Source organism: Natator depressus, chromosome 19, assembly GCF_965152275.1.
Source record: "Natator depressus isolate rNatDep1 chromosome 19, rNatDep2.hap1, whole genome shotgun sequence".
Taxonomy (NCBI): domain Eukaryota; kingdom Metazoa; phylum Chordata; order Testudines; family Cheloniidae; genus Natator; species Natator depressus.
This window is the reverse complement of record NC_134252.1, coordinates 8,961,945-8,984,980: the sequence shown is the minus strand read 5'-3', so window position 1 is coordinate 8,984,980 and position 23,036 is coordinate 8,961,945. Positions and strand designations below refer to the sequence as shown.

Sequence of the window (23,036 nt, the reverse complement as noted above, 5' to 3'; positions counted from 1 at the left end):
TTAGTAATGACACACTATGTAAATAAATTTGAGTTGCAAACATACTGCCAGATGCAAAGATTATTTGCATAAATATCTGATGTTATCTTTGCTAAAGTTTCTTTTGTGACACTGTGTAAAGCTACCTGTAGCTACAGTTCTAAAACTCTGATGACATGCTGGAATGTTTTAATCCAATTTACAAGGCAAAAAAACCTCTCAAGAGCTTCTGTAACCCAGGAGTGGCGGAAGCTCCCTAAAAGTGTGCGCGCATGGGGAGAGGGGGGGCCCCCACCCCCATGCTGCCCCTTCCTCCCGAGGCCCTGCCCCCTGCTCGCTCCTCTCTGCCCCCTAACACCTGTTGCTCGCCCTTATGGCTGGCAAAAAGTGATGGGACCATGGGCCCCTTGTTCCAGCACCCCTGAAATTTATTGCAGAGTGTGGACAATATATAGTTAGGGCTTGTCTTCATGGGGACACTCAGGAAAATTAATCCAAACTAACTAAAGGTGTGAATTTAAAGTAGATTAAACTGCATTAAATCTGTGTGTGGAAACTCATTCTGAATTAAAGGGGCCTTAATTTGGTTTAATTTAAATTTACTTCCTTGTTTCTGGAAGAAGCTGAAGACCTTATTTGTGCACAAAGATACTTCAGGATATTCACAAAGGGAAAAATGTATTAATTAACCAAGTAACACCAATAAACTTTTGCCCACATCAAGCTAAAATTTCTGTACAAATTTTTCCAATATGCTCTTTCTGTAAATATGTATATTGTATGTGTCATAAATATAAAGGGAAGGGTAACCACCTTTCTGTATACAGTGCTATAAAATCCCTCCTGGCCAGAAGCAAAACCATTTCACCTGTAAAGGGTTAAGAAGCTAAGATAACCTTGCTGGCACCTGACCCAAAATGACCAATGAGGGGACAAGATACTTTCAAATCTGAAGCGGGGGAGGGAACAAAGGGTTTGTCTGTCTGTGTGATGCTTTTGCCAGGAACAGATCAGGAATGCAGCCTTACAACTCCTGTTAAGTTAGTAAGTAATCTAGCTAGAAATGCGTTAGATTTCCTTTTGTTTAATGGCTGGTAAAATAAGATGTGCGGGATAGAATGTATATTCCTGTTTTTGTGTCTTTTTGTAACTTAAGGTTTTGCCTAGAGGGATTCTCTGTGTTTTGAATCGGGTTACCCTGTAAAATTTACCATCCTGATTTTACAGAGGTGATTCTTTTACCTTTTCTTTAATTAAAATTCTTCTTTTAAGAACCTGATTGATTTTTCATTGTTCTTAAGATCCAAGGGTTTGGGTCTGTGCTCACCTGTACAAATTGGTGAGGATTCGTATCAAGCCTTCCCCAGGAAAGGGGGTGTAGGGCTTCGGGGGATATTTTCAGGGAAGACATCTCCAAGTGGGCTCTTTCCCAGGTCTTTGTTTAAAACGCTTGGTGGTAGCAGCTTACGGTTCAAGGACAAGGCAAAGTTTGTACATTGGGGAAGTTTTTAACCTGAGCTGGTAAGAATAAGCTTAGGGGGTCTTTCATGTAGGTCCCCACATCTGTAACCTAGAGTTCAGAGTGGGGAAGGAACCTTAACAGTATGTTTATGAAAAAGTTTCAAGAAATGGTATAGATCTCTTTGTAATATTGTAATTCTCTCCATCTCACAAGCAAACTGTCTCCAAATGTGTTTGTTGCATCTGGATAAAGTTTCATCTCACTTTATGTCTAAAATATTTAATGACAGCTAATGGTGATAAATTTTACCATGAATTTGTACGATGGCACCAAGTTTACTACTAAGAGAAGGATCTTCTGGTGCTGTCTCCCCTCCCTTTCTTCTCTCACCTGAGCACACCTACTGGATTGGGACACATCGACAAGTTAGACAGCCAAATGCCTACCTTGCCCTGGTTCAGGCACTACACTGCGGCTTAGGCATCCTGATGCTTGGAGAGGGGCTGCAGTGCACATACTGAGAGAAGGAAACAGTCAGTCACCTAGGGAGCTTTCACTGGAAAAAAATTAGGTGCTGAGCAAGTTTAGGTGCCTACAAGGTTGAGTGGCAGCTGAGCAGGGTCTTTGTGAATCCCAGTGGGACCCGATTCTGAGATTCAGGTGCCGAAAGTGACAGTTAGGTGTTTAAGTCCTAGAGTGAATCCAGTCCTCTGTTTATTTCCTGCATCTGCTTATTCTCTATTTTTATTGCCTTTTATGTCATCTGTACTTCATCTCTGTGTCGTTAATGTGCTTGATAGTTTTTTCCTCTTGATGGTAATTTTGGCTGTAACATTTAGCTAGTTTTATTAATATTGTGCAGTTATATAAAAATTCATTACAAATAAGAGAAGGGAAGGAACACTTACCAGTGTGCAGCAAAAGGACGACAAAGGTCTACATGAAAGTTTTTGAGATCCTTAAATCTAATTGCTGCTTCAATATAAACAAAAAGTATCCACAGCGATACTGTTGGCAAACACACACCCCTCTCTACGGAGAAAAGAGGAATGCAAGCATCAGCAATACATTAAAGACAGCCAGTACTTTTAAGTTATTCCTTTAGAAGATTCAAACAAAAGGAAGTTAGTCAAGCCTGATGTAAATATGGAATTAAATAAAGACTAGCTCTTGCAAAACAAAAAACTAAAAAGATGTTTTAATTAAGATTTTAGCTCTAAAGCTCTGCTTTATCATCTAGACTCAAATGTTAGGTATCTCAGAAAAATAAAACAGAAAGATGTATCTGATGAGATACCTTTGCCCAAACCCCTACAATATGGGTGAGCCCAAATGAGAAACACTGCAGAACTTTGGGGCCATGTTATACTTTATGATCTTCGTATCAAGGTTATTAAATTAGACTGAATACCCATTTAGGTACCTCTTAGCACCTGATGTAAATATGACTAAAATAATACATGTGAACAAATTTGGTCGCTGAGAAGACGTGAGCGGGTAAGCAGAACACTGGTTACTCAATAGACCAAGCTCCTTCCCCAAATGCAGGCAGCAGTCTCCTTGACACACATTTTAGACTGGCTGAGCATTTGGGAGCCCATGATGACTTTTTTCTGCACTACTCTCACATTTTACTCTTTCATTAGTGCAATTAGGAGTCATACAAAGTGAGGGAGATAACTTTCCTTGGCCAGTAGAAAACAGAATTTGCCACTTGTAAATGTTATTAATCTGATATATAGGCCAATTTAAATTGTAATCTGTTACCTTAAATACGCTTTGTTCTTTGTCGACCATCCATATCATCCAGCAGTAGTTTACTACACAGCTTTCCATCTACATGGATGCAACTTTAGAGCATGGATTCTCAACCTGGAGGTCATGAACTTCCAGGGGAGTTGTCACCATCCTCCCTGCCCACAACTGCTAAATGGAAAGGGAGTTCCAGCTAGATTTCAACAGGGAAGAGCCACTACTTTAGGGTTATCCAGACATGCTGGATACAGCCATATTTGATGGACAGTCTGACTCAGCAATCACCAGTAAGAATTTGGATTTAACCACAGAACCGCTATTGACTTTGCAAGTGTTTTATGAATTAATTCCATGCAACTCTTGGAACATTTTAAATGATCTCAATAGGGAAAGCTCACGCTATCCTTTAAGTTACTGCTTTAGGGTTCCCAAGTCTACTGGCAGAGGCAACCATCTTCCTGAAAAGGGACATCATTTGACGAGAAAAATTTTGGGCAATCATTTTAAATATTTTTTAAATCCTAGAGTTATTTTAGGATTGTTTAAAACATTATTAAAAATGGGCAGCAACTGGTTCTCAGTTTCTTCCACGGGGCTCCCACATGCTATTATTACAAATGATTAAAATTGTTGGCAAGATGCTGCCTCCACCGGTGGGCTGAGAAATGATCACTGCGGTGTTGCTAACTCTTGTGATTTTCTGACATCTTGTGCTATTTGGTGTTTTTCTTAAAACAGCTTTTTTTAAGGTACAGCTTTTTGAGGTACTGTATGTAATTAGGTGAGAATCTCCACTTTCATTAAAAAAAGTTTCTAGCCCTCATGGTTGTAGAGAAAATTTTGAAAACTTTAGAGTGCACCCTAAAGGCTTAGAAGCCAAATAAACCCCCCCAAAATGTATTTTTAAAATATTCAGAGGATTTTTAAACCAATCATGATTTTTTGCAGTCTGACTCTTTTTTAAACGCTTGGAGTCAGCAACACTGTCCTTGCAATAAAAATAGTTATTGTGACAAGTGCTTTAACCTGCAAATATCCATGATGCTAGCTAAAGTAATCTTTTAAATAAAAAGGTACATAGCATATTCTGGTAAGCATTTTATTTTTACCAGTGAAGGGGGGGAAAGAAACAACATTTGCTTCATCATTAATCTCTCAGTTAAACAGCTCTAATCCAAATAGCAAAAACAGTGCTAGTATTGTTTCACTAAACTCCAGTTTGTTTGTTTTTTATTAGTGCTCCAAATTTCTTGAGTTACAACAGTTATGCAGCAAGGTCAGGCATTCAGAGCTAGTTTTTGCTGTTCTGGGGACTCCTCTAGATACACTTTTCATGCCACTAGTTAAGGTGTCTTACTATTTACAAAAAAAAGTGCATACAAAGAAATCTCAAACACAAGTCACTGGGTTAAGGTTATTTTGAAACTAAATTAATTCATTCCCATAAAAAAGGGACACAAAACAGATCTGTGAAACAAATGGAAGGCACAACTCTAGCTGAAAAAATAAGTTTAATAAATCACAGAAACTATATTTCTGAATTTTGCAATGCAATGGTAAGATTTATATTTAACTAATAAGTTGTAACTAAAAGAATGTTGACCTACCTGTGTGCCAGACATACTGTACCCATACATACGTGCTGGCAGCAAAAAATAGCCATTGTATTGGTATGAAGAGCAGACATATTATATTTGATGTGAATGCTACACAAACAAAAAATACTGAAAAGGCCTGAGAAAAGGGAAAAAAGAAAGCATCTTAATGGTTCAATTATAATCCAGAGAAAACTACTGCTTTATATGCTAAATATGAAGTACAGCGTAGATGACATCCGGGTTATTTCAACATTAAAAGGTTACTACTATTTATAACGTGGGACAGAGCAATCTGATTGGCTAATGAAGGTTCTAACTGATAAATTTATGTGACAAACAGCACACAACTCAGAACTGTGTACGTCCTATCCACTCTGGCAGCAGATCTTCAAACAAAATCAGTGTGTGTGAACACAGCTGCAAGTAGGACTTCAACTGTGCTGTTGACAGGCCTTGGCATTACTATATTATCCTCTTGATGTCAACAATGCCATTTTGTGATACCACACTTACAAAAAAGGATTAGGTATGTAAACGGATGAGAACATCCAGATTATATTAATGGGATAAAAATATATAAGGATATAAATCCTGATGCTTCAGCACATAAGCCAAATCACTGACAGCAGTTCTGAAAAAACTTTCCTTGTTTCCACTGCGAGATAGGACACTGGCCTAGATGGACCACTAGTCTAATATGGTATGATGCTTCCCCGGTTCTGGAGCTCAGAATTGAGAGATCATTCCTATTCTGAGGTGCTGGAGACACTTGGCTTTTGACTTCATGCCTCATTACAGTTGAGGTGTGCAGTTATTTGACTACAACTGAAAGGCCAGCAAGATTTTGTTTCTCACATGAACCAGCAAAAAGCCTTGTTAGCCTTTGGGAAATAAAAATGTTAAAGCCATTAAGTGATTTATAAATACCAAATTATAATTTAAAGGAATATATTCTCTTCCCATGGGCATAACTGCCCCTTTAACAGGTGCTGTGGGCACTTAAAAAGGTGAAATATACTCCTAAGGTTTTTGAGATAAAGATTAACCAATGTTGAGTAACAATTTGCATTAAAAGAATAGTTTTCAGCTACTTTTAAAATATATAATCCTCAGTAAAAAAACCCACCAACCTTTATAACTTTTGTTCACATAAAAACAAATTATACTTTATAATTATTTCCCTTACTTTCAACTATGAGTTAATATTAGTGGATGGCTATTACTTATTTTTAATAATTGTGATTAAAATCCTACATATTGTTATCCTTTTCCTGTTAGGGAAGGTCAAGTAAAGTAAAATGTGGATTTTGAGCCAATTTAACTTAAAGGGACAGTGTCAAGTTAGGAGCCATGACTGGGATTTCCCAGGAAGTTAGAGCCCAAATTTCATTGGAATTCATTAGAGCTGGGCACTTAACTCCCAAAGGCATCTTGTAAAACCCTAGCCCATATTTTTAAACACCACGTTCCATACACATGTAAGGAACATCACAGATTATTTAAACACAGAATTTAGATTTCACTATTTATCTTCAATTTTTAAAGGGCTGCCAGATTCCTACAACAAAGGAATCAACTTGAGGCAGTTGCAGCACAATTACAAGGCTTGCGACTTTTCAAGTAGTGGATAGGGAGGAGAGAGACAGACAGACAGACACACATAGAAAGTACAAAACAAAAGACTAGCCACGCATTCAATCTAAATATCATTTTAACACAAAGCTAACTTTCAATCTACTACCAGAACCTAAAAGCTATTCCCAATAGACTGAGCTTCTTAAAAGACAAGAGGATAACAACAGTTTATTTTTTTGGTACTTACATGGCCCCATTGCCATGGTACCGAAGGGCCTCACCATCTTTATAATGCATTTATACTCGCAACACCCCTGTGTGGTAGGAAAGCACTATTATTCCCATTGTACCGATGGGAAACTGAGGCACAGAGAGGCTAAATGATTTGCCCAAGGCAAAATACAAAGTCTGTGGCAAAGAAGGAACTTGAACCCAGGTCTCTGAAGTCTTATGCTAGTGCCCTCCCTGCTAGACCACTGTTTCTCTCAAGAGCAATGATCAGTAAACACATGCTGAGTTGGTTGTATGAGGGTTCATGGAACTTTTCCATTGCTATGAGACCTAGAACTCCTCCACTGTTACAGGGTATTTGCTATCAGAACCAGAAAAATCAGTTTCTTTTATACTTACCAAACCCTGGTATCTGAACGAATCGTAAACGCTCCGGATGAAAAGCCAAAAGGGCCACAGATATTCAAATCTGAACTCCAGGACAAAGTCTGCCAGCAATACTAGTGCCCACACCACCAGGAATTTCAGGTACAGAAACGTACTGTAAAGAAAAAAGACAACTGATATTAATTTCAACACTTCTGGTGAAGAGTGGGATGCCAACAAGAGAACATATTGTTCTGATCAAAAGAAATGTACCATATGCTTTTTTCTTATAATGGTTTTCCTGTAATGAGATTGATCACCTATAACACAAAATAGAGGTTTGTTCAAACACAAGCTGGCCTGGGCTAATGGAATCTTTAAAATTACAAAAAATGCTTTTGAATTTTTGTTTTTACAAAGTGGTGGAAAAGGAAATTTTTATTGCTGTTACAAAATGCTTTAGGCCAACCTCTTTCTTTACCACTCTATCATTTTTTTCATAAAAGTGAAGTTCTGTAAGCAGCTGGTTATCATTCAAATGAATGTTGTCATGGCTGAAAGGCTCCACATTTTTTCTATTTCTCTCTCTCATATTTGCTTGCAAAGGACATGTAGTTTTCTGTGTTTTCCCCAAGAAAGTGCTGCAGAAGTTTGGTCCTCTCTTTCTCTCATGTGTGCACACACAGTTACAATGTTAACAACTTAGAACTCACATGGCATCATACAAATTGAAGACAGGCAACCAATAAGGAATTCTGTTGCAATTTCAAACTGCCAAAGTATTGTTTTTCATAATACTCTTTACAGTAAAGATGTCCATTTAAAAAATGGGAATATGGAAGCACAATCACACAGGCTTTGAAAGAGCCAGAAAAAGAAACCATATTTCCTGACTCTCAGTCCAACACTTTAACCACTGGACAATACAGGTCTCAAAATATTGAGACAAACACTGAGTGGCCTCTCAAGTGCTTATTTAGGTCATTCTCACAAGTGTTACCATATTAATTAATATGTTCTGCTACATCAGTGAAGCTGGCAGAAGGAAAGGTGAGGAGTACCAGAGGCAATGAAAATCAGAGCTCCATTATCTTGCTTCATTACCTCAAAATATGACCTCTTACTGCATTATGTTAACTTGTATAATAAGATGTTTGTATAAATATACATAAAATAAATAATTTTTTTAAACAGAGAGCTGCTCTACCATGATATCCTCAAGCAGTCACTTTCTCTGTATCTCACTGTCAGCAAGCTCAATGGGACTTTGCCCTGGGATGTCTACTGAGAAACAGCCAAGAATTAACACACGTGCGATGTTGTGTAGGACTGTCTGTCTCAAGTTTCTGTACTGTGCATAGCCATTCATATTATCTGGGAAGTTACATAAGTCTTGATAAAAGATACAGAGAAGAAAGCTTCTGTGAAGAACAAATTTACACATAAGCAGTGGGTTACAAGCAACTGAATACCGGTTAGCCCTGAAGAGCTAGTGGTGGAAATTACTGAGCTTGTTGCCTATCAGGTAGATCACTTCATTCCATTTCATTAAAATTCAACAATGTTCTTATCTCAGGGTGATGAAGCAAATCATCACAGAAAGAGAAGCCATTATTGCTTACCAAGTCTCTAAGAACTATTCTTTTCTAGAGCAAGGCACCATCTACAGGTTTCAGAGTAGCAGCCATGTTAGTCTGTATCCGCCAAAAAAAAAAAAAAAAAAAAAAAAAAAAAGGAGTACTTGTGGCACCTTAGAGACTAAAATTTATTTGAGCATAAGCTTTTGAGCGCTACAGCTCACTTCATCAGACACATGCATCCGATGAAGTGAGCTGTAGCGCTCAAAAGCTTATGCTCAAATAAATTTGTTAGTCTCTAAGGTGCCACAAGTGCACCACCTACAGTTTTTACTGGGCTAATTACTGAGCAATTGCCCATCTTTTTGCTATGTACATCAAAGATGATGATGCCCTGGAGAGCCTCTATTAGCAACGATTTTAAACAAGACAACCCTCTGTGCATCTCAGAAACCTACAACCTGTAACCATTTCAGTAATTCTTTAAATAGCAACGCTGAAGTTTCAAATGTATGCAGCCATGGAATGACTGTGGTGTGGAGGAAGAGTGGCACTTTCTTTTTAATCTACTAACCACAACAAAAATGCTAAAGGACTTTGGAAGTGATTATAGTGGTGTCAGTAGGAAATGCAAGCTTGCACACAGGTATGCAGTAATCAGATTCCCACATCCATACACGCACACTTGTCTGTAAAGTGCCTAGTAGTCAGCTGGTACTATACAAAGAAATACATTACGTAATTCATCCCCTTTTATATGAATGAAGAGATGGATTCTCTGCACTATGAATGAGCGTGAAGATACTCCAGTAGTAAGTTAGTGCAAGTTAAAAGAGGAATATTCCCTTTGTACACCATGGGGTCCATCTGAGTTAAAGCAGGGGTGGGCAAACTACAGCCCGTGGGCCACATCCAACCCATCAGACCTTTTAATCTGGCCCTCGAGCTCCATTGCCCTGCTCCGGCGCTCTCGCCGGGAAGCAGGGTTGGGGGCTTGCCCCGCTCCACCTGGCGCTCCCGCGTGTTCAGGACCTGCGTGATGGGCATGAGGGCACGCATGTTACTCCAGCTGCATAACCCAAATGCACCTCACACCCTGAAACATCCAAGTGTGGAAAGGGGGCTAATTTGGTTTAATTATTGTAATACATTGTTATGAAGGTATATTTATAATAGTAAGTAAGGGTTTATGTTTATTTCCACTAAAATGTATCTTTATTAAATATGTTTTATTTGAATATCTCTGAATTGTTAATTTTGTGAGCATGTATGGCCTGCCATACAATTTCCATGTCCAGATGTGGCCCTCAGGCCAAAAAGTTTGCCCACTTCTGAGCTAAAGTGAAAGGTGTCAGGCATACATAGGTACATTGTACATTCCTGTGATGCATCATACAATTTACCTCTACAATTAGGTCAGATTCCAAGATTTAAGACTAGGAAAACACCATACTTCCTCCACCTTAATTTCTTGTAATGGTTGGGTTCATATGGTTAAATCAAATTACTCTGTGGGATGCGAAAGTGACATTTTTGAATCCTCATGGTCTTTTCTGTTTCACTCCACTGTCCTTGGAGAGCAGAGGAACTGTGGATATTCCCTTCTCACCTAATATGCTATTGGATTACCTACTAAAGGCCCAGTTCTGCAACTCTTACTCACTGCGACTAGTCCCATTCAAATGAATTAACAAGAGATTTATAAACAAGATATATAGAAATCTAATAGGCAATGAGGTAAGAAGCTTCATGACCCGAAACATTGTCTATCCCAGGACTAAGTCAATTTGCAATGCAACTTTTTACTATAAAAACAATATTTTAAAAGCAATTTCAAAAACATTTTCCTGTATCTATGGTTGAAGTGTTTACACAACAGAATGAAAATATTTCCATACATTTTAAATACAACTTTAAAATGATCCTAATAAAGTAATCAGAAATGCTAGGGCATTAACCTAGGAGATTAACATTTCTTAGGTGACTGCAGCATTGCTAATAGCATTGCACTCAAATAACGCCCTCAGAGGATAGCAGAGCAGCAGCATGACTGTAAAAATCTCATAACTTCAACTTTTTTCTTTTAAAAAAGTATCTGGTAAGGTGGGTTTTGGCTGTACACTATGTTGTATTCTTTTGGGGTTAAATTCAGCCTTTGACACAGGACCTGTACAAAGACCCTCCATGACACAGAACCTCTGCAATACTCAGGTATGAGGGGAGACAGGTGTTGTGGTTTTGTAGTAGAACCTCTAAACTTTATGTGCCAGGGAAGCAGATACCATCCATGGCAGTTCTGAATACATCACTGGATTTGCACTTAAGCAGATCCAACAGCCAGGAACCCTCATGCAGATGTTATTATAGCTACTAGGCTGGAAAAAACAGCTGTGGAGGGCATGCACTGCACTTGGGGTTAGGCTGGGGGTGGGGGCGGGGGGTGACCTCAATGTGCAGGGTGGACACAAGCGTAATTGCTCAGGTTAGGTGTGTTATTTGAGAATTCCATTCCTAGATACTTTAATTTTTCAGTCAAGAAAGAGAATGACATACAAAAATATCCATTGCCAATCCAAATGTACCTGACTGCCCCATCATAGCACTGTTTGGGAAACAAAAGACATTTGAAACAGTGCGCACTTTTCAGCAACTGAAGTCCATAATAATGGACATGTTCTCTAACAAATTAGTTTTGCCAAATGTAATGCAAATCTACTAATTATTTAGTGTCTCTGAGTTAAAACGCTTTCTGATGCAGAGCTTTGGACTACAGCCATTAAAACTCATTTAACTCTTGAAAGTCATGCTGACTTTCCCCATCTTTTTAAGAGGACCTCTTACAATGTAACATATATAATAAGGTTGCTCACACCAATATTAAAAAGTCTATTTTTTCAGATGTATATTGTTGTTCCAAGGGACTCAAGATAATTAAGAGCTTCATCAAATAAGACTGGAATGCAAAGGGGTTATTCTTTTAAAAAGGGGATGCTATACACTTGTATGGGCCTCAAGAAATACCTGCCTTTGAAAGCAGAAGTATCATTGTACAATATATTCTAAATATGCCTGACACACACACAATATACATTAGAGGCATACATGCACATTCTGATGATCCTACCTGGGGGTTAAAAAGAGTGACAGAAAACTAATCCTGTTTTTGACACTGGTGATTTCTTCCAGTTAGTAGGCCAGATGGTAGTGATCCTTAGGAGTAAAAAGAGAGTACCTGAACCCTTGCATGCCCTTGTTCCACCCAGATATGGTGTACCTATGTTTGCTATTCCTGACAAATTGTATTGTCTACTTAACAGTTTTTGTCACCCAAATCAGAGGGGCTAAGTAGACAAACAGTGCTCTCCCCTATATGCTGGTGTGCCCGTACGCTTTAAATGTCTCAAATAGCCATGGATGTACATGTAAAATTAAAAGGAGTACTTGTGGCACCTTAGAGACTAACCAATTTATTTGAGCATGAGCTTTCGTGAGCTACAGCTCACTTCAGCTGTAGCTCACGAAAGCTCATGCTCAAATAAATTGGTTAGTCTCTAAGGTGCCACAAGTACTCCTTTTCTTTTTGCGAATACAGACTAACACGGCTGTTACTCTGAAACATGTAAAATTAAGCTCTATTAGAAAAAAATATGCTATGACCTCTTGTTCTGGTAGGCGAATCACAATTCTGTTAGCTTTATGACAAAAATGCAAAAATACTATTCCATTATGGTGTTATTAACAATATTTCTCAATTGCTCTTTTCCTTTCCTTGGCTTTGTACTATTTCCCTCTACTGCCTTAACGTTTGTACTCTTCAAGCTCTGATATTTTCTGGACACTATTCTTCTTTACATTCTCTCACTGTTTTAGTCACTATCCCTACTGTGCCTCACCTCCAATATGCACATCCTGCAAGTCAGACAGCTGGTATTCCTTTGGTGTCTAGCATCAGCCATTTATTATCTATGACCCTCTCATATTCATTGATCTTTCTAAGCACATCCACACGTCTCTCCAATTTGATAGCTGCTGTGTCAGTATCCTCGCTTACAGATATTTATCACATAGAAAAATGCTCTCTAACCTTAGACTCAAATGCATCACCCCGCACCCATTTTAATTCCCCAAGTTGGTTTTTCTCTTCTATATTAAGAACTCTCATGCTCAAATTGGTTGTAGATAATTACCCTGCATTTTAGATATTCAATTTTCTGGTCTGTTACATCATACAAAAAGCTGAAATCAGCGATCTGCCCAAGAACTGACAAGAGCAGGGCTTTCCCTATAAAAGTGACATACGGTCTAATTATACAGTGGAAGGCCAGAGGGGGTAAAGACAAAAGATGGAAGTGTTGACCATAAAGGACCAGTGACTTGATCCAGTATAGCAAACCCAATAAAAAGGTTGATTACTAGTATACTCATACAATGAACATGTAGTTTTACTCCAAACCCCACATTAATTGTCTCTCTCCCTTTAGATTTTCAAAAGGAAAAAATTCAGAAGAATTAACCTAAGTGCCGGAGCTGCTCCCTTATTTGCTCATTCTTCATTTTCTCCTGACTATTCTACACCACTGCATTGTGTGGGTGCTGCAAGGTAAAAAAATGTCCAAAATAATTGGTGAGAACTATATTACAATCTGCAGTGCACACAAAATCCAAAGCAATAGCAAGCTACACTGGTCCACTCTATTCCTTCATGATCTGTGAGTCCCCAAGGCGGCAAAGTGAATCTTACCAGAATTGATGGCATGTTTCATTTTGCAGTCTGACTCACACATCACAATGGACTGGAAGGCATCTTGAAACTGGCAAAGTGCCAAATGCAGAGGTAGGCTTCAGAGAGGTGAACTGCAGCACCTATGCAGAATTACTACAGAGATCACAGAGTCAGTCAGCAAGATCTCAAGCCTGTCTAGCCGAGTCTAGCCAAAATACTTTGCATAGTTAGAAAATATGAATGGAGATTCTCAGATGAAAAAGACGCTTTATATGTGCAAAGGTGATTTGGGGAGAGAAGGGATACAGAATGGGGAGGGACAAGATGCGTATAAGGAGAACAGCAGGTAAACAAGAGTACAGGACAGAATACATATAAATGGCATGAAGTAAACAGAATGAGGCTAATATGGCAATGTGTAAGGAAAATGTTTTACAATACGGAAGAGATATTTGAAGAATCCAGAGAGGGATCTGCCCTGGTACTAAATCAGTGCATCAGATGGAGAAAATCTGTGTATAAGAAGAAGGAGAGTAAGGGAAGATGAAATGGAAAAGTTACATCTCTTTTACAGAAATTCTGGAAGCAAATGTTATACGATGGCTGAACTGGAGGCATGCATTCAGCAATGAGTATGATATTATTGGAAAAATAGACACACTCAGACCCAGAAAATAACTTAGCTGAAAATATCAAAGTACAGAACAGGTAAAAGTAAAGCAGGTAGAGGAACTGCAATGTGTGCAGAATGAGACACATATGCAGAGGGAAACAATATTACCTGTAATATTGGGGATGACATAGTAGAACATTTAAATTTAAGCCCAATTGTATTTGAGATCTGGATTTAAGTTAAGGTCAAAAAAGGTAGTCCTGTTGGCTTGTTACAGACCTCCAGGGCAGTTTGAGAAGGGTGAGCAGGAAATGTTTTTCCTGTTAAAGGATGATTATTAAAAAGTGCCAGATTAAATCATCATTGGGAAGAATCTTTATGTATTAAAAAAAGCCTAAAATGAGACCATATTCCTTGAGTTAGAACGTACCATTTTTCCTCACAGTTTATTGAGCTGCCAGCATAGTCAAAGGCTTAACACTTGGATATAAGCCAAATTAGAAGTTAGGCAGAACACAGAATATAGTGAATATTTTATCAAAAAGTGATCATACCACCAAGAAAAGCAGCACAAAAGTATTGGACAATCAGAGGCACATATTGTCCCCTCTTCACATGTGGCGCTCTCACTACCCACTTGAAGATTTCAGACATATACACATCCTCCTAAACATTCCTGTGGCTGGCAGCCCAGGGAAATGCCTGTGATTGAGGGCAATATATGGTATTTAAAAAAAGCCAACACTGAATGTATACAAAATGCTTTAGGGAAAGTTGTTTGGAATTCCACGATATATAAGGAAAGTCAGCTGAAGAGGAAGTTAAACCAGTTGTAGAGTACATTTGGAATTCATCTCAAATCTTAACCAGCTATAAAACTGGTATCAAGCATCAACATGATTAAGTAGGGATATAATGAGCAGTATCAGCAATAAAGCTGAAAGATTTTAAACAGATCAAGAAAGAATGAGGCTTGGGAGGACTACTAAAAACCAAGAAACAGCAACCTAACAGAAAAAAAACTTGAGAGGTAAAAAGAGTTAGTGTCAAATTGCAATGAGTACTTTGATTAATAAAGAAGATTTTAATATATGTGCGGTACAAAGGGTAAAAGACCTGATCCATTCAAGAAAGATTGTGAAATAGGGAATAGGTAATTAAAAAAATGGAAATGCAGACTTTTGACTGTATTTCATAGAAAAATAAAAGAGCAAGTGCTTCTCTAGAAAGTTGACCGGAAGATTTAGGGGAACACAGTATGCTTAAATTGTAGTGAAGTTCTTTTCAAATGTACAGTAAATCCTGCAATACAGCACACAACTATCACATTTGCACATAGTACTGATGGAGTTTTAGCCTGTCCAGATTATCACAGTACTTCAGAAGCAATGATCATTTTAAACTGTGAGATTGCACCATTGGCATCTGAAGCTTCCGTTGCAGTACACAAGCACAAAGCTGCCAGCAACTGTGCCAGCATACCATGCTACACAGCACTTAATCATGGCCCGAAGTAGCTTCAAATCGGACATGAAGAACCAGAGTAAATGGGGAAAAAAAGGAAAAGAAAGGACAGTAGAAAGGAAGAAGCAGGAGAGCAACTGCTGAAAATTGCAGAGAGGGAAAAAAACAAGAGGAGACCAGCTCAAAGACTGAGAGTTTAATGGGCCTTTCTTGAAGGCCTGAGGCACAAATAGCTGATTTAATGTATGGAATGAACAATAGAAAAAGCACTGTATGCAGTACAGTTACACATCACTAATTCCATATTTTAAAGGCCTTAAACATTTAAACTAATTAGTTAAGTAAAAGAATATTGCACAAGTGTTAGTGTGCAAACATAGTATTCAGTCAATGAGACAGGAAGTTCACATTTTCACATGTAAATTACTATTAGACAATTCTGAGGGTCTGTTCTACAAGGTATTTATGCAGAAATAAATTCCTTTTCTGTTGCCGAAAACATATTGATCGTGGGGCTCCACAACATCTGTAAAACTGAGAAACAGTCACTGCAGAGAGATGAGAGAATCACCAAATTTTAATTGTTCCAACTGTCTAGCATGTACTCACTAAACTATACAGCTTCCAATGAGTACCTTAAACTTCCTGAAATGTAGGTACGTATAAGTACTAACCACCATGTCCTCTTCAGAAATTTGGAAGGATAAATAGTATAATTTCATGTTAAATTTTTAACAAAAATTCAAATGTATTCCAGATTAAATTTCATATTGAAATCTAATACCTGTCTGAGTGTTATCATAAAGGTTGGGTTTATCGGAATATCTTTATAAAAAACAAACATAGGGACCATTGTACCCATCTCCTCAAAACTAGCTTACAGTCCTTTCCATTTGACCATTACTTAATTTTAGTTTTCTCTTCTCCAATTTCATCCCAGATATTTAACAATTAGATGATATTATTCGTGTTCAGCCACCAAATCCAAGAATAACCATAGGCTATCATTGTTTATTTTTGGTAATGTCTAGCACCAAGGGATCCTGACCCTGGTTGGGAGCCTTCAGATGCCACTGGTATAATAAATTAAAATATTAATAATAGTGTAAGGCACATTCCAAACCACCAAGAAGACAGAGTCCTGTCTCAAAGAACTCAGTCTACCAGATACAGACAGTGGTTAGTGGAAGGGGAAAAACAAATAGAGATTCTTAATAAAAGTCAACTAGATTCTGCATAGGCAGCAGGGCAGAAGTGTGTCTTTGAGGGGAACTTAAGTGTGAACACAGTAAGGGGTCTTGCCAATGAGCTCAGAGAGGTTAAACCATGAACAGGAGCCAAATGGAGAAATATTCATAGTATGCAACAATTACTAAATTCATTAATAATTTTGCAAAATCTTGGGTTGCTGAAATGGTGTAGACATAGTCATACATAGATTAAAAGCAACAATTTGCCTTTTGAACAAGAATGGCCCCTCTTCTTCCTTTGTGTGAGTATGTTCTCTTTGCATACAAGGGTAAACTTCACTTTACCAAAATCGCTGCTTTGAGCACTTAGGTGAGCAGGAGTCTTATAAATGACACTTGGTTGCTGTACAAAATCGAGGAGACAACATTGCGTTATGGAGGTTTTTTGTTTTTAATAGAGTCAGGATGTATTCAATGGTCTGTTTGTTTCACCTATCAGCTTTGGGGGCTCCATTTCACCAAACACAAAACCTATTAAGAAAAGGAGTACTTGTGGCACCTTAGAGACTAACAAATGCATGCATGCATCCGATGAAGTGAGCTGTAGCTCACGAAAGCTTACGCTCAGATAAATTTGTTAGTCTCTAAGGTGCCACAAGTCCCCCTTTTCTTCTTGCGGATACAGACTAACACGGCTGCTACTCTAAAACCTATTAAGTTATCATCCGGATATTATAAAATGATTATTGCCATTTTTTAGGCGGGTCACAGATATTGCTTACCAATCTTGAAAGTTTAAGAACTCTGTCAAGTCACATCAGAGACTACTTACATAATATCAGGATATACTGAACTATGAGTGAAAATGGTAAGAGGGAAGGGAGACAAGAGAAGGGATGAGGAAAAAGGAAAGAACATTCCATATAAAGCACTTCTTGCTGATTAGGTTACCAAAGCAGCAAATCCTCCACACTAGCTTAGCCTACTATTCTTCCTGGAATAGTACTTTGAAGCTGTCTGAATTTTCAGAACAGAAGATATCAATATGAAATGAAAACACTAAGTGTAAAACAAAGAATTCCACGAGAAACAATTATTACAAGAAATGTGATGCTCTGTATTGGAGATACACCTACAGCTAGCATAGTTGTGTATGATTCTTTTAAAAAAGCAACCACCCACCCAATATTCCATCCCATCTCCTTGCCCCCCAAATCTGTTCCGATGTAAGAGAAGGTATATAATGTTGATTCTCTGTTTAAAAGCAACTGATCGTAGGATTCTAGAAGGGTCTGCCTATATATAAGCTATTTTCCAATAGACGGTGCTCCCTAAATATTATCTATAAACAGAAGATGAAATTACTTTGTAACTTCCAAATGGTATTTTGCTCAAGAATAGACACTCTGAAACAATTAATAAAGTATTTTGTTATTCTACTACATTTAACATTGTCCTTAGATTTTCAGTCAATTTGACATGAACAAGAGACTAAACAGAGAATGGATCAAAAGAATCCAATGAAGTAAGCAGTAACAAATCTATATTTTTTCTGAAAAATTTGTTTAAGAAATTCTTAAACTAGCAAACAAGTGCCAGTATACTATTTGTAAATAAGATTTATAGATAAGGGATTTCAGATATCAACCAAATATAGAAATACAAAGGAACCCTTTTATAGTGACGCTATTTCTCACAGAACAACTTTCTTTTAAGCAGAGGGTCACTATAACCAGAATAATCACAATTTGCATATTGAAGTGAAGCAAAACTCTGTGGGAATTTCATGATATCAAAGTTCACTTTGAATTGGTTCCCTTTTGTAAAGCTAATGTTGATATTATGCACATTTGCTCAGATCTTCAACCTACTGCACATACAGACCTCAACTGAACTATAAATAGAAATGATATATTATCACAGCTCATGATTTTCAACAATAAGTGTTTCAAGACGATCATTTTCTCTCTTAGTCAAGAACTGTATAATTGCTGTGTACCTGAATTTGACATCCCTCTCTCACTAGCTCAAAAATGTTGTTTTCTCCTAATTGTTTAGGGCTTTAGTTGACAGTGTCTTGTCCACTTAAGGAAGCTACCAAGTTTAATATGCAAATAAAGTATAACTTAAGAGTATTTTAAAGAGCACAGTTAATTTAAGATTAAAACATGTTTTTACAAAACAGCTGTTCAAAAAGACCTTCTATGGTTTTTTGATGTGTATCATATATGGAACACGTCAGTTCCATGCAGTTATTTCACACCACATAAAAGTCAGGTGCCTTTTGCCATCTAAGTAGTACATATATTCTTGTAATTTCCATCTTTACAAATGAATTATTATTTAAAGTTAAAGTTTAAAATAAAACTAGTGCTATTTATTTAACAAGTTAAGACTCATGCCATTATATGGAATGCAAGCATATTCAGAACTGTTCTTGACCAAATTATCTACCTTTATTTGTCTAGCAAGTCTTGTTTCTTAAAGTTTCTCACTGTTTCAGCTCCACAGCCAGAAGTTCTAACGTGGACAAGGTGCTGGCAGCTGCTGGCATTTTTTTACCACCAAGTCATCTAGATTTACTCTGAGCAGTAATGACACATGACTTCATATGAAAAACGTTCCAATCTTTTCTACTAGTGGTGCAGCTCCACAATTTTAATAAAAATGTTAATAAAAAAGTTCTGTGCAGACACAGCTCTTTAGTATATTAGGGTTATGACAAAGGAGGGCAAATACACCCTTATCAGGGAGGAAGGGGGAAGTATCATGTGCAAAAAATACCTCCTGACAATCCCCTCACCCTCAAAAGAGAGTGTCCATCAGTTACTCCCAAGCACCAAAATATCTAATACTCTAACCAAATTCTATGGTCATTCAGTTTTTGCCCAAATATATTGGTAGTACTTGACTCTACCTCAAGGGGAAACCCATTCTACCTATTCACCTTTCTTTCTGTAAAAATCATATTTCTAGCACACACACACACTAATGAACACAAGCCAAAATATGTTACTGTTTACAGTAAAGCACCGTCAACAGGTCTCTCGATCTGAGATTTTCTTACTCTAGTTTTAATGTATGACTCATGTTTATCACCAAAAAACTCTACGAGTTTAAAAGGGACATATGAACTTGTAATCTAGTAAAAAAATTTTAAAATGAGTTAAGTCAGTTTCATGGACTGCACCTGAGGCTGCTACCATTTTTTTTTTATTTACCCAATCATACCTTCTTATATTTTAAAAATGTCCATCTCCTCTGTTGTTAAAAAATCCCCACACAAACAGGAGAAACAGTGAAACTGATTATAAAAGCTTGTCAAAAGCACAAAATAAATAAACTGAAAAAGAAACAAGTATTCCTCTCATCTTTTTCAGGTACACTAAACTTAGGTGTTTCTTATAAGATTTTATACAGAATTATGTTTTTAAATTGACAGTCCCTTTAAAGAAAACAATTTGCACTAATTCTGATTAAAGTAAGCCAATTTACTCTTCAAAATGCTTCTTTATAAGTCCTATAAAATTCTCTGAGTATAAGATCATCATAGTAAGTGATATGTCAATTTCACTTCTGTCTAGCGGAGGTTTTATACCCTACAGAAAAACAATAACTCCTTAACCTTGCTAACATGTTAGATGCTGCCGTCCGCCAAAACTTTGCATCCACAATGCCACTCATGCAAATTCATGCTGTCAAACCGCTATGGAAAGTTATCTACAACATTACACCTCTTGAAGTCACATTATTCTGCTCTGTTTGAGGTATGTGGACAACTCTACCCAATTGTTAGTTTTGAGCCGGACAGCCCCCCGAACTATGCACATTATACTAAACCCCTCACTACACCATGTAATGCAGGTGTTCTCAAACTGGGGGGCAGGACCCCTCAGGGGGTCATGAGGTTATTACACAGGGGGTTGCGAACTGTCAGCCTCCACTCCAAACCCCGCTTTGCCTCCAGCATTTATAATGGTGTTAAATATATAAAAATGTGTTTAATTTATAAGGGGGAGTCACACTCAGAGGCTTGCTATGTGAAAGGATTCACCAGTACAAAAGTTTGAGAACCACAGATGTAATGGTCCAGAAGGATAAATATGGGGGAAAGGAGTGCAAAAACTCTGAACAAATCCCCTTCCCCCAGTTGCTTCCTTCAATTAGCACCAACAGGACCCTAGGCAGCAGCTCCCACCCACCCCAATCACCCTCACCCCGGTTTATACAAAAAGGATAGGGTGGGGGAAAACCACTACATAGAAACAAAACAGCATCCCAACTAAGTCTGTAAAAAGGACAGGGGGAGGGTAAAGGTCTCGGGCAGTTGTTGAGGAAGGGAAAGGGGGTCAGGCCCTGAGCAGGAAGACGAGGCAATGCGAGGGGAAGGGAACGTCTGAGAGGAGGCACTGGGGGTGCTCTAAGAAGGGTCTATGTGTGGGGGTGGGGGGGAGTTATGAGAGGAAAGGGGACAATTGAGTAGAGAGTGGGGTCCTGAAGGGAGGAGTGTGGCTCTGAGAGGAGACAATGTGTGAAGGAGGTGGGCATGAGGAGACAATGTGCATGTGTGGGAGCTGGGAGGAGGCTAAGTATGGGAACCCCTGCAGGGAGGTGATGGGGGAGGGCTGGGAGAAGGGGGGGGCGCAGCCCTGAAGAGAGGCAATGGGGGAGGGCTAGGAGAAGATGGGGGGAGAGAAGACGTATGGGAGCCCCTGAAAGGAGGCGGGGAGGGGGGCTAAAGGGAGACAATGGGGGAGGGCTGGGAGGAGGCAGTAGGGGGGAGAGGAAGTATGGGAGCTCCTGAAAGGAGGCGAGGGGGGCCTGGAGGGAGACGATAGGGGAGGGCTGGGAGGAGGCGGGGGGGGGGGCTGAAGGGAGACGATGGGGGAGGGCTGGGAGGAGGCGGGGGGGGGGCTGAAGGGAGAGGATGCGGGAGGGCTGGGAGGAGGCAGTGGGGGGGGGGGGGGGAAGAAGTATGGTTGCACCTGAAAGGAGGCGGGTAGGGCCTAAAGGGAGGTGATGTGGGAGGGCTGGGAGAAGACCTGAGGGGGGACCTGAAGGGAGGTGATGGGGGAGGGCTGGGAGGAGGCAGTGGCGGGGCTGAAGGGAGGTGATGGGGGAGGGGTGGGAGGAGGCTGAAGAGAGGCAATGGAGGAGGAGGCAGTTGGGGGAGTGGGGGGGCTGAAGGGAGGCGATGGGGGAGGGCTGGGAGAAGACCGGGGGCTGAAGGGAGGCGATGGGAAAGGGCTGGGAGAAGACCGGGGGCTGAAGGGAGGCGATGGGAAAGGGCTGGGAGGAGGCTGAAGGGAGGTGATGGGGGAGGAGGCTGAAGGGAGGAGGCGATGGCTGGGAGGAGGTGGTGGGGGGGCTGAAGGGAGGTGATGGAGGAGGGCTAGGAGGAGACGGGGGCTGAAGGGAGGAGGCGATGGCTGGGAGGAGGCAGTGGGGGGCTGAAGGGAGGCGGCGATGGGGAGGGCTGGGAGGAGGCTGAAGGGAGGCGATGGCTGGGAGGAGGCAGTGGGGGGGCTGGGAGAAGGCTAAAGGGAGGGGATGCGGGGTTGGAAAGAGGCTGAAGGGAGGAGGCAGTGGGGGATGGAGGGGGACTGAAGGGAGACAGTGGAGGGGGGTTGGGGGGAGGCTGAAGGGCGGCGATGGGGGGCTGGGGGGAGGCTGAAGGCAGCAGGGGGGAGGGGGGCTGAAGGGCGGCGATGGGGGGCTGGGGGGAGGCTGAAGGCAGTAGGGGGGGCTGGGGGGAGGTGGGGGGGAGGGCTAGGAGGAGGCTGAAGGGAGGCGATGGGGGGCTCGCAGAAGACACGGGGCAGGAGGACTCAGCGCTGGGGCGCGAGGCGGCGACGTTCGGGCTCGGCCCCGGGAAGCCGACCCGCCCGGGCCCAGCGTGCGGCCTAGCGGCGGTTGCCGAGCCGGCCGGGACCCCGCTGCCCGCGGTGAGGCCGGGGAGGGGGGCGCGAGGCGCCGCGAGCCGGGCTGCGGGCGGGGGTGCTGCGCCCTGACAGGCCGCGTCCCTCGGCTGGGTGGGTGGGGAGCTAGCTGCCGGGGGGAGGGGCGGCCACTGACAGGCCGGGAATGGGGAGCCCGAGGCGGGGGAGGGGGAGCGAGCGAGCGGCGCTGGGGCCGGAGGCAGCCGGGCCGGGGGAAGGGTCCTGCCGGGGCCAGCGCAGGGGCCAGCCGGAGCGGAGCCCGAGCCGGCGCCCGGCGGGAGGGGGCGGGGAGGGACGGCGGGGTAGGAGGACCCGCGGCAGGGGGAGGGGACGAGGGGCCGGCCGAGGCAGGGCGGCGGGGGCCCGGCCGGTACCTGCCGTAGATGCCCTCGGTGATGCGGTTCCGCTTTAGCGGCCGCCGGAGTTTGCTGCAGTCCGCGCTCCGCCGCTTCATCCTCCCGGCCCCGCGCTGGCTCGGACCCGCCCGGCTCACGGCGCCACCAGTCGAGGCCGGGCAGATTTTTTTTTTTTCCGCTTTTCTCTCCCCCCCCCTTGGAAACAAAG

The 23,036-nt window shown here is 40.9% G+C and overlaps 1 protein-coding gene across 1 annotated transcript in view; it reads right to left on the bottom strand.

Moving 5' to 3' along the window:
* The window catches only part of MACO1 (macoilin 1), a 52,460-nt gene extending 29,460 nt beyond the window's left edge, over positions 1 to 23,000 (bottom strand). Inside the window, exons 1-4 of the mRNA XM_074934357.1 lie at positions 22,847 to 23,000; positions 7,000 to 7,141; positions 4,804 to 4,930; positions 2,350 to 2,473 (exon numbers count right to left, since the gene is read on the bottom strand). Of these exons, the coding sequence (XP_074790458.1) occupies positions 2,350 to 2,473; positions 4,804 to 4,930; positions 7,000 to 7,141; positions 22,847 to 22,926 (473 nt within the window). The 5' untranslated portion in view covers positions 22,927 to 23,000. The remainder of the gene's footprint in view (positions 1 to 2,349; positions 2,474 to 4,803; positions 4,931 to 6,999; positions 7,142 to 22,846) is intronic.
* Between the last annotated feature and the right edge of the window lie 36 nt (positions 23,001 to 23,036).